This window comes from Pristis pectinata, chromosome 2 (assembly GCF_009764475.1).
Source record: "Pristis pectinata isolate sPriPec2 chromosome 2, sPriPec2.1.pri, whole genome shotgun sequence".
NCBI classification, from domain to species: Eukaryota; Metazoa; Chordata; class Chondrichthyes; order Rhinopristiformes; family Pristidae; genus Pristis; species Pristis pectinata.
In genome coordinates this window covers 135,468,847-135,482,438 of record NC_067406.1, presented here as the reverse complement: position 1 = coordinate 135,482,438, position 13,592 = coordinate 135,468,847, and the positions used below count along the sequence as shown (strand labels likewise).

General features: G+C 42.7%; 1 protein-coding gene across 2 annotated transcripts in view; it reads left to right on the top strand.

Moving 5' to 3' along the window:
- The first annotated feature begins 1,222 nt into the window (after positions 1-1,222).
- The window catches only part of npnta (nephronectin a), a 56,091-nt gene continuing 43,721 nt past the window's right edge, over positions 1,223-13,592 (top strand). The window contains exons 1-3 of one of the 2 annotated variants that reach the window (XM_052037008.1): positions 1,223-2,237; positions 4,452-4,549; positions 8,386-8,436. In XM_052037008.1, coding sequence (XP_051892968.1) covers positions 2,158-2,237; positions 4,452-4,549; positions 8,386-8,436 — 229 coding nt within the window. In that variant the 5' untranslated portion in view covers positions 1,223-2,157. The remainder of the gene's footprint in view (positions 2,238-4,451; positions 4,550-8,385; positions 8,437-13,592) is intronic. The other variant, XM_052037018.1, reaches the window with a different exon arrangement.

The window sequence follows — 13,592 nt, the reverse complement described above, 5'->3', positions numbered from 1 at the left end:
AAGTAGATGTGAAATAGTCCAGGGGTTCTGCCAACAACAGAAGTTACCATTTGTTCTTTTCTGGATTAAGACATTCTGAAAACCCTTCTTCAGGAGAAGCCCAAGAGGTTCCTGGAACTTGCAAGAGCTGCTAACACTCCCATTCCCAGCCTGGAACTTGTTGAGCATTGACAGGGTGATTTGTTGCCTTTGCCTGGGAATACATCCCATATAGTAAACTGTGCATGCTCTAGGGCATTTCTGTTGTGGTATTTATTGGTGCACTGATGTTTGCTCTGGGGCATCAAGGCACATGAGGAATGGATTGCCAGTCAAGAATATGCCCTCTCCTCTGTCAGTGTCTGAACTTGAGCTGGACACTGAATCCAAATATATTGATTTGTTCTTTAATTTCCCCATTTTCTATAAACTATCTCTGGTCCTCAGCCAGTTCCAGATTTAAAAAGAAAATGCAAAAGAAGAACGTGCTGTTCGGAAATCCGCAAACACTGTGTAAAGTAAGAGGACTTTAGTTTGCTGGCTGCTGTGCACTTTCTCAGCAAGATTGAGAATAATGCAGGGCTAAGGGCGCTTTGCTCTCTGTTGTCCCTTAGAATGTAACACATGAGGTCGCATCACCCGTACCCAGCTGTTGACTTGTTCAGAGAGATGAACTATTCAATCTGGTGCAGAGTGCCCACATACTGTATGTGCCCACCTGCCCAGGACCTGATTGGAATTGGTTTATTATTGTCACATGTGCAAAGCTACAGTGAAAAGCTTTTGTTTGTGCCATCCATACAGATCATTCCCTACATAAGAACATCAAGTTAGTAAAAAGGAAAACCGATTGCAGAATATAGTGTTACAGTGACAGAGAAAGTGCTGTGCAGGTAGACAAATAAACTGCAAGGGTCACAATGAGGTAGAATGGGAGATCAAGAGTTCATCTTTTAACCCCAATGTGTTGAGTCCTGGCTCTTTTCTATTGAGTGAAATCTTCCATGTGACTGGTTACAACATTTCAGCCGTTACACTCCCCGCCGTCCAGTGCAACATGTTCTCATCCCTCTCATTTTCGATTTCCTTTGCAGTTCTGGATTGATCGTCGCTCACCTCCCCCGATGGCGTCCTGTGCGTGCTGCACCCTACACTGATCAACTCCCTTCTCTCTCACACACTCGCTGCATCTTTTTTTGTTCTAATTTACCTCGGCCTCCTTTACCTTTGCATCATCTCAGACGCCAGGACAGCTTCTACTCTGCTGTTATCGGACTCTGGAACAGACCCCTCACACACTGAAGATGGGCCCTTGCACTTTATTTGTCTACCTGCACTGCACTTTCTCTGTAACTGCAACACTATTTTGCATTGTTTTTCTTTTTACTACCTGGATGTATTTATGGAATGATCTGTAAGGATGGCACGTAAACAAAGCTTTTCACTGTATCTCGGTACATGTGACAATAATAAACCATTTCCAACACCAATATTACTCTACCTTCCTTTTTTCCCTTCTCGCCATCCCGTTGGCTCTCTATTTTTCTTTTCATCCAAGGTTCTCTCGCTCCCCGACCACGTTATGTTTTATTCCCGTTTTTATCCTCGTTTCCCTCTCTAGTTATCGTTGCTTCTCATTAGCGCCCTCCCTCTCTCTCTCTCTCTCTCTCTCCCTCCTTCCCTCCCTCCCTCAGGAGTGATAGCAGCTGTGGCTCGGGACGGGAGAGTGGGAAGGGCTGGGTTAAGGGGTGTGAGAATCGCCCACCTCCCGCGCACCCTGCTCCAACCTACACACCAGAACAGACCCAACCTGTCCCACTCACACCTCCCGCTCTCTGCGGTCTTGTCAGAGCGAAAGCAAAACCGTCCTCCGCCAGGGGATCTAATCTTCGGCAGAGCGAGAAAGGCAGGGGTCGAAATAGAGGGAGAGGGGCACAGTCCGCACTGAGTGCACTCGCCACCGAATCTCTGCAACCGCTGGGTCACTTTTTACACGATTTCTCGGTGGACTCGAAATTCTCCAGCAAGCCCTGGGAGAGAGCGGTGGAGAGATTAGCGTGCTCCCAACAGACCAAACTCAACCGCGCCGACCCAGAGAGGGTCGTTCCCTACATCGAGAAACAGCTGCCGTTGGGACTCGTTTTGTTTTGCCGGGAGAGGGATTGCAAGGGGAAGACCATGAGGGGATTCGTGGGACACTTGCTGGCCGTGTCCACATTGTATCTGTGTGCCATAGCTGAAGAAAGCGGCAGAAGCAGGTAAGACTAGGCAAAGGAACTTGGGAGAAACACTTCTTTCTGTGATAGAGCGACATAAATTGGAGTCTGTCACCGACGATTATATATTGTCTTGCAATTAAATTCGAAGTGATATCATTCTTTGTCCACAGATTATATTCAATTTTAACATCACTAATGCGGTATAACACCTGCTACGTTTGACACTGGAGTGTTTGTAAAGCTGTGCCATGGTGTTTAATTTAGTTTCAAAGCATTTTCTGTATTTATTTTTAAATCAAAGTTCAGAGCCTGGGATTACAAAAAGGAGAAAAAACGTGCGCCTAATCTCAGATCATTGCGATTAAAGCTCGTCAGACACACAGGCACCGGTTCGCTGTCAAGTTAGGGCTTGTGTAGTAACGTGGAGCCTTTGCTGGGGTGTGCAGGAATGCAACAATTCGCCCGCATGATCTGCACCTCAGTGAGCGCGTCTGCCTCGTGTATGTGTGTGTGTGTGGGGTGGGGGCAAGGATCCCGAGGAATCTGCCTTCCCCTGATGCTGATTTGGAGCAAATGTAAAGAATTGCTACAAATATGACCTGGAATGGAAAATCGTAGAAGACCACTTTACCTGGGTTAGATCTACGATTGGTCCATCCACTTGGTCCCATGCATGGCAGCAAGATGAGTTGGCCATTCAAGACTGTTCTGAAAGAAATAGAAAGCCTTTTGTGCCCCTGTTCAGTAAGAAATAGAAAGCCTTTTGTGCCCCTGTTCAGTACATTCCAAAGTGCTTTACAGTCAATGAAGTACTTCTGAAATGTAGGTCCTGTTGGAAAACAAACCTGCACCCAGTATGTTAACTCCATCTACCAACCTTGATTTAAAAGCCATAGTCCACATCCTTTCTCCCTTATCTCTGCAAATTACTCCTCTTTTTAGATGGAGGTCCAATTCTTTTTTGACTAATGAATTTACTTCTGCCAGTCTTGTGTAACAACTCAATGCATGAAAGAAATTCTCCTGTCTGCAACTAGACCTCCTACACACTCACCCCTGCTCACCAATACAATGTGGTTCCTTTGCTAACAATCTTAGATCCGCATCCTCTGATCATCACCCTCCTGTCAATGGAAACAGTTTCTAATTTACTTCATTCTAACTCAAGATGTTTGAAGGAAGTACCTAGATTGGCACTTGAGGTGAGTGGTTGCAATCTGGAGTGCACTACCTGAGAAGATGGTGGATGCAAATACTCTCTCAACACTTAAGTATCTGGATGAGCACTTGAATCATCTAGGGATGGAAAGCTATGGGCCAAGCCTTGGAAAATGAGACTAGGACAGTCTCTTGATGGTTGGCATGGACATGGTGGGACAAAGGGGCTGTTTATGTGCTGTAGAACATACAGCATAGAACAGTACAGCACAGGAGCAGGCCCTTCGGCACACCATGTCTGTGCTGACCGTGATGTCAATCTAAACTAATCCTATCTTCCCTTCCCCCATCAGATTTCTGAATGGCCCATGAACACTACCTCGTTATTCCTTTCCTTGGCACTATTTATTTTTGTAATTTATAGTAATTTTATGTCTTTGCACTGTACTGCTGCTGCAAAACAACAAATTTCACATCACGTAAGTCAGTGATAATGAATCTGATTCTGGTATCTGCCTGCACGTGGTCCACATCACTACATTCCCTGTCTGTTCACGTGTCTCTTAAATGAATCTATCATGTCTGCTGCCAGCTCCCTCGGTAGCATGTTCCAGGCACCTGCCAGTTGCTGCATTAAAAACTTGTCTCGCAAATCTCCTTTAAACTTTCCCCTTCTCAGCTTAAACCTATGCTCTTTAGTATCTGACATTTCCACCCTGGGAAAAAGACCCTGACTCTCTACCCTACCTACGCCTCTCATAATTTTAAATACTTCTATCATGTCCAATGCTCCAGAGAAAACAACCAAGTTTGGCCAACTTTTCCTTTTTGCTAATACAGTCTAATGTCCTATGGCTCTAATTGGTGGAGGATGGACCCCTCTTTCAGCCTCGGTACACACAGCTCTTTGGTTGGTGATTTCCCTCTCTCAGCCTTGGGTCACTGACCAATGCACTCTGTACTAATTCAATGTAACTGCACTGTGTAATGAATTGACCTGTACGATCGGTATGCAAGACAAGTTTTTTCACTGTACCTCGGTACAAGTGACAATAATATACCAATACCCCGTTCTGACCTTTGTTTTCTGTTCAGGGTCCGCAAGCAGCGTTCTCTTGTGGGCATGTGTCGCTATGGGCTTCGGATGGACTGCTGTTGGGGCTGGAACCGCAGACCCTGGGGACAGTGCCAACGTGAGTACCCCAACCTGCCAGCATGGGCTTCTGCACACAGCTGGGGCTTTTATAACAGGGAGCTGGGGCTTTTGCGCACATGCATCTGGGGCTTTTGCGCACATGCATCTGGGGCTTTACCCACACAGCTGGGACACTTACAAACACATAACAGGGACTTTTGCACGCAATTAATTGAGGCCTTTTAGACGTTTGGGTGTTTATACATACTGGTTGTTTCTACACACAGTTGTTGGGTATTTTGCATCAGGAACTTCTAAGCAGCATTACAGAGCAATTACGTGTAGCTGGAGCTTCAAAACACCAGAAGAGATGGGCATTGAAGGGTATTTATTGTGAAGCTTGCAACCATTTATCTGCGCTGGAGATGAGGCTTTTATGCAGTTGGGCCATTTAGATGCTATCAAGGGATAGGACATAGGTTGCACATCAATGGACTCTAAAGCAAAGCTTATTGAAAGTCACACGACATTCATACTGTCTACCCTCAGGAGTATGTACACGAGTAGGTCATTAAGATGATTTTTAGGTAGAGAGTTCTAATTTTTAATGTAGCTCTGGGAGACTTTGTGCAGAGCTTTGCTTTTACATAGATCCAGAACCCTGAAGAGCTGGATGCCTGGACACAGATATTGGACCTTTGGCAACAATTCATCCCTTAGGACCCATGGCTAATCTCCACTGTAACACAATTTTCCTATTTTTGTTCCATATTTACCCAACAACAAAAAAATTCTGAGATGGCTTGAAAGCTTTAATGGGTCCCGCAGGATGCACAGCCCTTTGGGAACACATATTCCAAATTTCTACCACTATTTGTGTGTGAAGTGTTTCTCGATTTAACCCAGAAAGAGCCAGCTTTAATATTATGAGCATTTCCTCCCACTGCTACCATTCTCAATCACAATATCAGAGATATAACAGTTTTAACAGACACTTAGATCAGGTCACCCCTCAGTCATCTACAGTTAAGGGATTACAGGACAAGTGTATCGTTTAGTCTCCATAGTACCCCTGCAAATGGCCATCCATTGAGGCATTAAAAAAATCCAATCTTTCAAACACAGCCATTTAAACCAAAACCCCAAACATTTATTTATTACCTAAGGCTGTTTCTGTATCTGTACTGAGGAGCTGGTTGATTGGTAGGGTAGTATTTTACTCATTATTCAGTATAGGTTTACATATTGCTTCAGAAGCTTCTAATGTGTTTGGCAAATGGCTGCTCATCCTTACTCCTGAAGTCCAGGTGAACTTTACTTTTGCACTTGCTTGCCTGGTGTTGAGTAAGGTTGCTGAGGGCACTGACATCCTACTGGGATTTTACATGCAAGGGGCTGCTTGGACCTGTGCAATCTTGCAAAACCTTCCTGCTCTTATTTCACTCTAAAATGCATACTGTGTCACCTTGAATAGATGGCAGATACATTTTTTTTGAAAGAGGAACATGTTCCTGGTGTACTTGAAGACTGCATGCTGCAATGTTCTAGAGGTCATTTTCAAAGTGGCAGCATTGAATGTTGGTTCAGTTCCACTGATCACAATCACCTGCAATTTTATCCAAATAAATCAGAGCCATTCCTTAGTGCCCTGCAGCCAGCACACAACCTCTCCCTTACACTCATTCCTGCCAGTGAGTTTTGACTGTAATTTATTTGTTCGACAGCAGGTGGCGCAGTCTTCATGACTGCTCCTTGTGACCAAGGGATGGCCTTTAATCTTGTTACATTTGTCCAGCTATGACCTGAACTTTTCAACAAAAATATTAAAAGCTGCCATGTCTTCAGGCGTCCTGTTCTCCTGTTCTAACGATAATTTTCTAAAATGTCCTGGGAATAGATGTATGCACAAGGAGGGATGCAGATCCCTGAAATAATCATTTAAAAAATGTGTAGAGTGTGAGATTATTGACCTTGGTCATGTTCACCCTGTAATGTTTTAGACTCTTGCATCTGTCCCCTCAAAAAAAACCCAGCAAATTTAAATTCACCTGCATCTCCCTTGCACAGCCCTTATGCCCCATAGTACCAATGGCAACATTTGATAAAAGGATTTCAGTTAGTCCCAGTCCCTGTTCCACCCCATTGCCCTTTGTTTTTTCCAGTATATATCTGATTCATTGAATCATTTTCCATTACATTTTGAGAATGAATTCCAGCTCACTACATAAAACTTTCTCTTCAATGACATTCTGATTCATACGCCAGTTGAGTTAAACCTGTGTCCTCTGATTACCAATCCTTCCATGAATGGAACCAGTTTGCCCTTATTTACACTATGAAAACACTTCATTATTCTGAATTTTACTATTAAATCCCTCAACATTCTCTATTCCAAGTAAAATATTTCCAGCTCTTATACTATTTCCACATACTGGAATTCCCTCAGTTCTGTACACATTCTTGAAATCCTTTCTAAAGTGTGGTCTCCAGAATTGGACACAATATTCTAGCTAGCTAGCTAAACCCAGATTTAGAAAAGTTTAGCATTGCTTTTGTAGTCTTTTGCCTTTATTTATTAATCTAAAGATCCTGCATGCTTTCTTAACAACCTTATCCACTTGTCCTGCCACCCATCTATATATTCAAACCCTAATTTTTCAACCTCAGGAATGAGAGTACCCTGCAGTTGAAAACTGTGTGTAGATTTGTTAGATAGTGTACACTATTGATACTCCTACAGCAACCAGTTAGAGATAAAACAATCATAGCCACGGCCAAGTGGTTGGTGGTCAGGCTGGAGAAAGGTGTTGTGGGTCATATCTTTAACATTCTCAACCTTTGAACTTAATTGCAAATAATCCTACGTCAATGTTTCAGTAAACAGGGTCTCCTCATTCATGTTCTCTGGAGACAGTTGAAAGTGCATCATAAAATCATACAGCAAAGGTCATTTGGTTCAACAAGTTGCACCTGTTTTGGAAGAGCTATCCAGTTAGTCCCAATCCCCTGCTCAATTACCACAACCTTTATCTCAGGGACATCACTGGTGGCAGTTTATTGCCCTTATTGCACAGGAGACAGACATCCTAAAGAAGTTTTTATATGCTGCCACTGAGAAAAGCATCTCTGAGACTTTGCATGCAGAAAGGTTTGCCCAGTCACTTAACTGCAGTGATAACAAGTGCACTAATTCTGGAACCAATTCATTTGATACTGGCATTCTACTTTCAGACACAGAACTTCTTTTGCTACTGATTTCAAGGTTGGGTATCCTTAATTAATTGAAAAAACCAAATTCTTCCTTTTATAGCCCAATAAACAAAAAATTTATGATAAATTATTGCAGTGGGTTGTTCCAAAAGATTCTTTTGATATTTTACAAGATACAGAATCATCAGGTGCTATCAAATAACAATGCCTGTAAGAGCATGTGTCAGTAAATGGCATGACTGCTGCAGCCACAGGATGAATAATGCTGATACTGTTTGCAGTACGTACTTATTCTAACAGACCTGCTTTGGATTGGACGATTGTCACTGATCACCAGAGATGAAGCTGCAGTCTTGGCAAATGCTAATTGACCTGCCCTTGTAACCAGATTAAGAAGGCAACATAAATGGAGAGAAACATTTATATTTCTCACCCTTGTATCTCTCACTCATTAATGTCAACAATTGCTACTGAGTAAATAGTGTGGTCTTGACCAGCACCAAAAAATTTGTGACCCATGTTATGTGTTTTAGAGAACTTTTAATAGTGGTACATTATATATGTGTGTCTGGGCGAGTGTGTGTGTATTTGTGTGTCTGTGTGAACCAGAATGTGGCTTATTGACAAACTCAAGTCCAACCTCCTTAAAAAGGCTCTGGAATTCTCTGGATATTTGTTTTCCAGCTTTCATCCCGTTATTGCAGAGAATATGTCAAGTAACGTACCCTCTGAAAGGTTAGCTTAACATATTTCTTACAATAATCTTGTTAATTTGTGGCTTAAAGACAGGGTATGTGAAGCACAGAGTAATCTCAATGACAGTTGTCGGCTTTGGCTCAGCAATAGTTCTCCCACCTCTGAGTCAGAGGATTGTGGATTCATGTCCCACTCCTGAGACTTGAGAACATAATCTAGCTTGACGCTGCTTAATAGTGTTGAGGAGTGCTGCACTGCTGGGGATGCTAACTTCTGGCTGTTACACTGAGGCCCTGTCTACTTTCTTAGGTGGACATAAAAGATTCCTCAGAACACTTTCAAAGAAGAGCAAGGCATTCTGGCCAACATTTAACCCTCAACTAACCTTATCAAATCAAATAGTCTAGTTCACTGTTTGTGGGACCTTGTTGTACACAAATTGTCTACTGTGTTTCCTACAAAATACATCATAACTTTACTGGGGCTAAAGTATTCTTTTTTTATATCCTGACATTCAATGTAAGATGCTTTCTTTTTGACCTAGAGATGTGGAGATTTCCTGAAAGATAATGGTGGGCAGTAAATTCCAGCAACATTGTATTGCTTATGTTGTGTTAATGTTTGTTCTGCAATCCTAGAAAAAGCAGCACCACCCATGCTCTCTCCCTTGGTAATATTCATAAAGGCAAGCTGTCATAAAGGAGTTGTAAAGGTCCTTGTTTTTAAGAGATGACCATTTATTACAACAGTGATGATTTAATATGAATGCTGGCATCTCAACAGTGGGATGTTCTTTGTAGCTGTTCTGTCAACACCGCTCTTAATCCCTGGCCCCAGCTGTTGCCCCCTGAAAGCTACTGGGATTCAAGATGCAATGTTACGGTAACTGGGACGGGGGAAATGAAAACTGTCTTGATAAAATCTTAAAAAATACATTTTACTGCAAAAAATTATGAACAATTCAGTTGAACAATAATATGCAGTCACTTAATTACTCACCATTTATCTCCACTGATATGTGATATTGGAAGAACTGTAGTTGAAGGGTTGTATTCTGAGTGGAGGTCAGTGACCAGTAGTGTACCTCAGGGATCTGTACTGGGACCTTTGCTCTTTGTGATTTATAAACGACCTGGATGAAGAAGTGGAGGGGTGGGTGAGTAAGTTTGCGGATGACACGGAGGTTGGGGGTGTTGTGGATAGTTTGGAGGGCTGTCAGAGGTTACAGAGGGACAGAGATAGGATGCAAAGTTGGGCTGAGAAGTGGTAGATGCAGTTCAACCCAGATGTGTGAAGTGGTTCATTTTGGTAGGTCAAATATGTTGGCGGAATATAGTCTTAATTGTAGGACTCTTGGCAGTGTGGAGGATCAGCAGGATCTTGGGGTCCGAGTCCACAGGACACTCAAAGCTGCTGCGCAGGTTGACTGTGGTTAAGAAGGCATATGGTGTATTATCCTTCATCAACTGGGGAATTGAATTTAGGAGCTGAGAGGTATTGTTGCAGCTATATAGGGTCCCTGGTCAGACCCCACTTGGAGTATTGTGCTCAGTTCTGGTCACCTCACTACAGGAAAGGTGGAAGCCATAGAGAGGGTGCAGAGGAGATTTACAAGGATGCTGCCTGGAATGTGGAGCATGCCTTATAAAAGCAGGTTGAGGGAACTCCTTGGAGAGACAGAGGATGAGGGGGGACCTGATAGAGGTGTATAAGATGATGAGAGGTATTGATAGGGTAGATAGTCAGAGGCTTTTCCCCAGGGCTGAATTGGTGGCCACAAGAGGACATAGGTTTAAGGTGCTGGGGAGTAGATATAGAGGAGATGTCAGGGGTAAGTTTTTTATTCAGAGAGTGGTGAGTGCGTGGAATGAGCTGCCGGAAATGGTGGTGGAGGCGGATACGATAGGGTCTTTCAAGAGACTGTTAGATAGGTACATGGAGCTGAGAAAAATAGAGGGCTATGGGTAAGCCTAGTAATTTCTAGGGTAGGGACATGTTGGGCACAGCTTTGTGGGCTGAAGGGCCTGAATTGTTCTGTAGGTTTTCTATGTTCTATGGATGACTATGATATATGCCTATGAGTGCTGGGGATTTGTACATAGTCAGAACCATGCATTAAAAGGTCAGGGTATCTTTAGCCTGTGAGAGTTCTAATAATTTCTGTCAGGGCAAGTTACTGGTGTACATATGGAGAGAAGTGGAGAGCATTGCCTACCATCTTCATCTATTCAGCTTGGTCAAATCACAAGGAAATGAAAAGTTTCTCAATAATTTCCTTTTTCATTCATGTGTTAGGAGTGGGGGACATGGGAACTAATTTTCTTCGGGGATCTAGCTCCTTCCTTTCGTAGACAAGTGCAAAGATTTAGTGGGGCATGAATAAGAAAGGATTAACAGCAAGCATTTGTTTGAATTCATGTGGTGTTGTTAACATTGTCGAGTTATTTTAAAAAGGAAACAAAACCACACAAAATAGAGATCAGGAGTAAAAACAGGTTAGATGCAGAGTAAAACTTCCTTTCCACTATCTCTTCAAATGTTCCCAGGAGAGTGGAAAAAATGACTTAGTTTCCCAAATGAGCCTTTAATAGTAAAGGGATATCTGTATTCAGTCACTTGAATGGGTGCTTCAGGAGACACTTCACCATTCATGGTGAGGTACCTGCTTAACATATGCAATGCACACAAACCAAATGTGAGAATAATCCAAGAGAAACTGCTGTGAGAATGTTCCAATTTGTAAATGAAAACCTGTCATTAGTTTGAGGTCTATTTGTTCAATTTCGGTAATTCAGGCACAAGATACTGAATAAACATTAGACCAGACCACCATGAAGTAAATCCTCTGTATAATAGATAGCTTTCAAAGTGATGAATTAAAACGCTGTCCAATTCTCCCAACCAACCCCTCCCAATCTCTGATAAATCCATCCTTGGGAGCTATAAACGAAGGGTGTTCTGGTGGAAACATAATTATCTGATTTCTTAACCTAGTTTTACCATTGAATCTTACCCTTTTGGGAATTCATTTTCACAGGGAAAGGTAGTGTGGTGTTTCATAGCTGTTTACCTGGATCATAAATATTAACAAACATTCAACTGCAGGAAGAGTTGTTCCCCCGTCTTGGCTGCCCTTGTCCATTTATGATCACTTCCAGCCCGTGTGATTGGATAGCAATCAAAGGCTAGAAACACTGTCCCCAATTCAATGGTACTGAGGTGCACCTACCAGAACTCCAGGTAAAAATCAATGAACCCCACACAAATGGGTTTTCCAGTGGTGAAGGACCAGAAGTAATTCGGAATTCCAGTCTGAGTTCATTGATGAACTTGCATGTCCTCTGATACAAGAGGACAAGGATGTGTGTTAATTATTATTACTACACATCCCATGTCCATGATTGGGGGTCACTGTTAGAGGTGCCATCTTCCTGTAACAAATCCCATGGTACTTGTGGAGTTGCAGTGTCATACAGAACAGAAACAGGCCTTCAGCCCACTGAGTCCACACCAATCGCTAAGTGCCCATTTACAGTAATCCTACAGCAACAATCTACTGGAGGAACTCAGCAGGTAAAGTAGCATCTGTGGAGGGAAAGGAATTGTCAATAGAACATCAACAGTTCCTTTCCCCCACCGATGCCGCTCAACCCGCTAAGTTCCTCCAGCAGCTTGTTTGTTGCTCCAGATTCCAGCAGCTGCAGTCTCTCCTGTCCACAGTAATCCTAAACTGATCCCATTTTACTCTCCCCACATTCCCATCAACCCCTGCCGGATTCTACCACTCACCTACACACTAGGGGTAATTTTACAGTGTCCGATTAACCTACCAGCATGTCTTTGGGATGTCTGAGGAAACGAGCACCTGGGGGATACCCCTGGGATCGCAGGGAGAAAGTGCAAACTCCACACAGACACTGCCTGAGGCTAAGATCAAACCTATATCACTGCAGCTGTGCCACTGTACCATACAGCCCAGTACTAGATGTTAAGGATATTCAGCATCTCGACCAACACTCATCCCTTGTCAACATCATTGAAACAGATTATCTGATCCTGTCTAAAGGACCTTGCTGTGTACAAATTGGCAGTTACCTTTCCTACACTGTAGTTCAGAAGGATTTCATTGATTTTGAACTATTTGGGGATGCCTGTGGGAATAAATGTGTTATACAAATGCACATATTTTCTTTCTTTAACTTTATATGCTGTTGAGGTTGAGAAGAGCTTCAGCAAAAGCTCATCAGACCAATTACTTTCAAGACAAGTATAATTTGCATAGTAGACTCATAACATCAGGATGTTTTACCCTTTTGTAAACTATTTGTTTAATCTCATCTTTTGATGCCCCCCCCACCCCTCAATTCTAATAAGAGAAACAGGGCACTGCTCTTGGTGAAGTGCCTTGGGGACATTTTTGCAACCTTAAAAGTGCTCTATATAAAGGAGAGTTTTTGTTTCTCTCTCTTGTAGATTGTTAGGCAGATTCTTTTCATGTGTTTGCACTTGCCTCCTGCCATATTATTCCATTATTATGAAATCATTAACACTCACTGAAGTGTGGTTTCCAGCAACTCTGAAAGTCCTCTTGTATACCTACAAGTGACTGTTCTTCAATAGTCAAATGGATTGGAAGTTTATTATGGAGGTAATAGAGTCAAGGCCAATCCAATGTAAACCTAAGTCCTGAGATCCTTCCACATTGTGTGACTGGCAACATCCATCCATTAACCTTTTCACACAAATTCTGGCAAAATAAATTTAAAGATTTCCCCTTCAGCAAAAGATGTTTTATTTCTGGAGAGTGGTGATGGGTAGGAGGGGGAAGCAGAGCCGGAGAGACTTACCCAATTCTTTGACAAAAATTCTGATTTAATAATGAGCTTGGTAAGAGCAATTTTCCAAAGAAGAGAGAGACATTTATGTAGTGCCTTTCACAGCCCAGGATGTCCTCAAGTACTTTGCAGCCAGAGAATACCTTTGAAATCCAGCCATGGTTATAATGTTGGAAATTCAGTAGCCAAACTGTATGCAGCAAACTCCAGCTAGATAATCTGTTTCCGTGATAAATGTGGCCGTCACATTGGAGAGAATCCCCTGCGCTTTTCCAGAGACTACAATCCATCTCAAAGAACAGACAGGGCTCCAGGCCAAAGTCTCTTCTGGGCTGCATTGTTAGTCTGAATCATCTATTG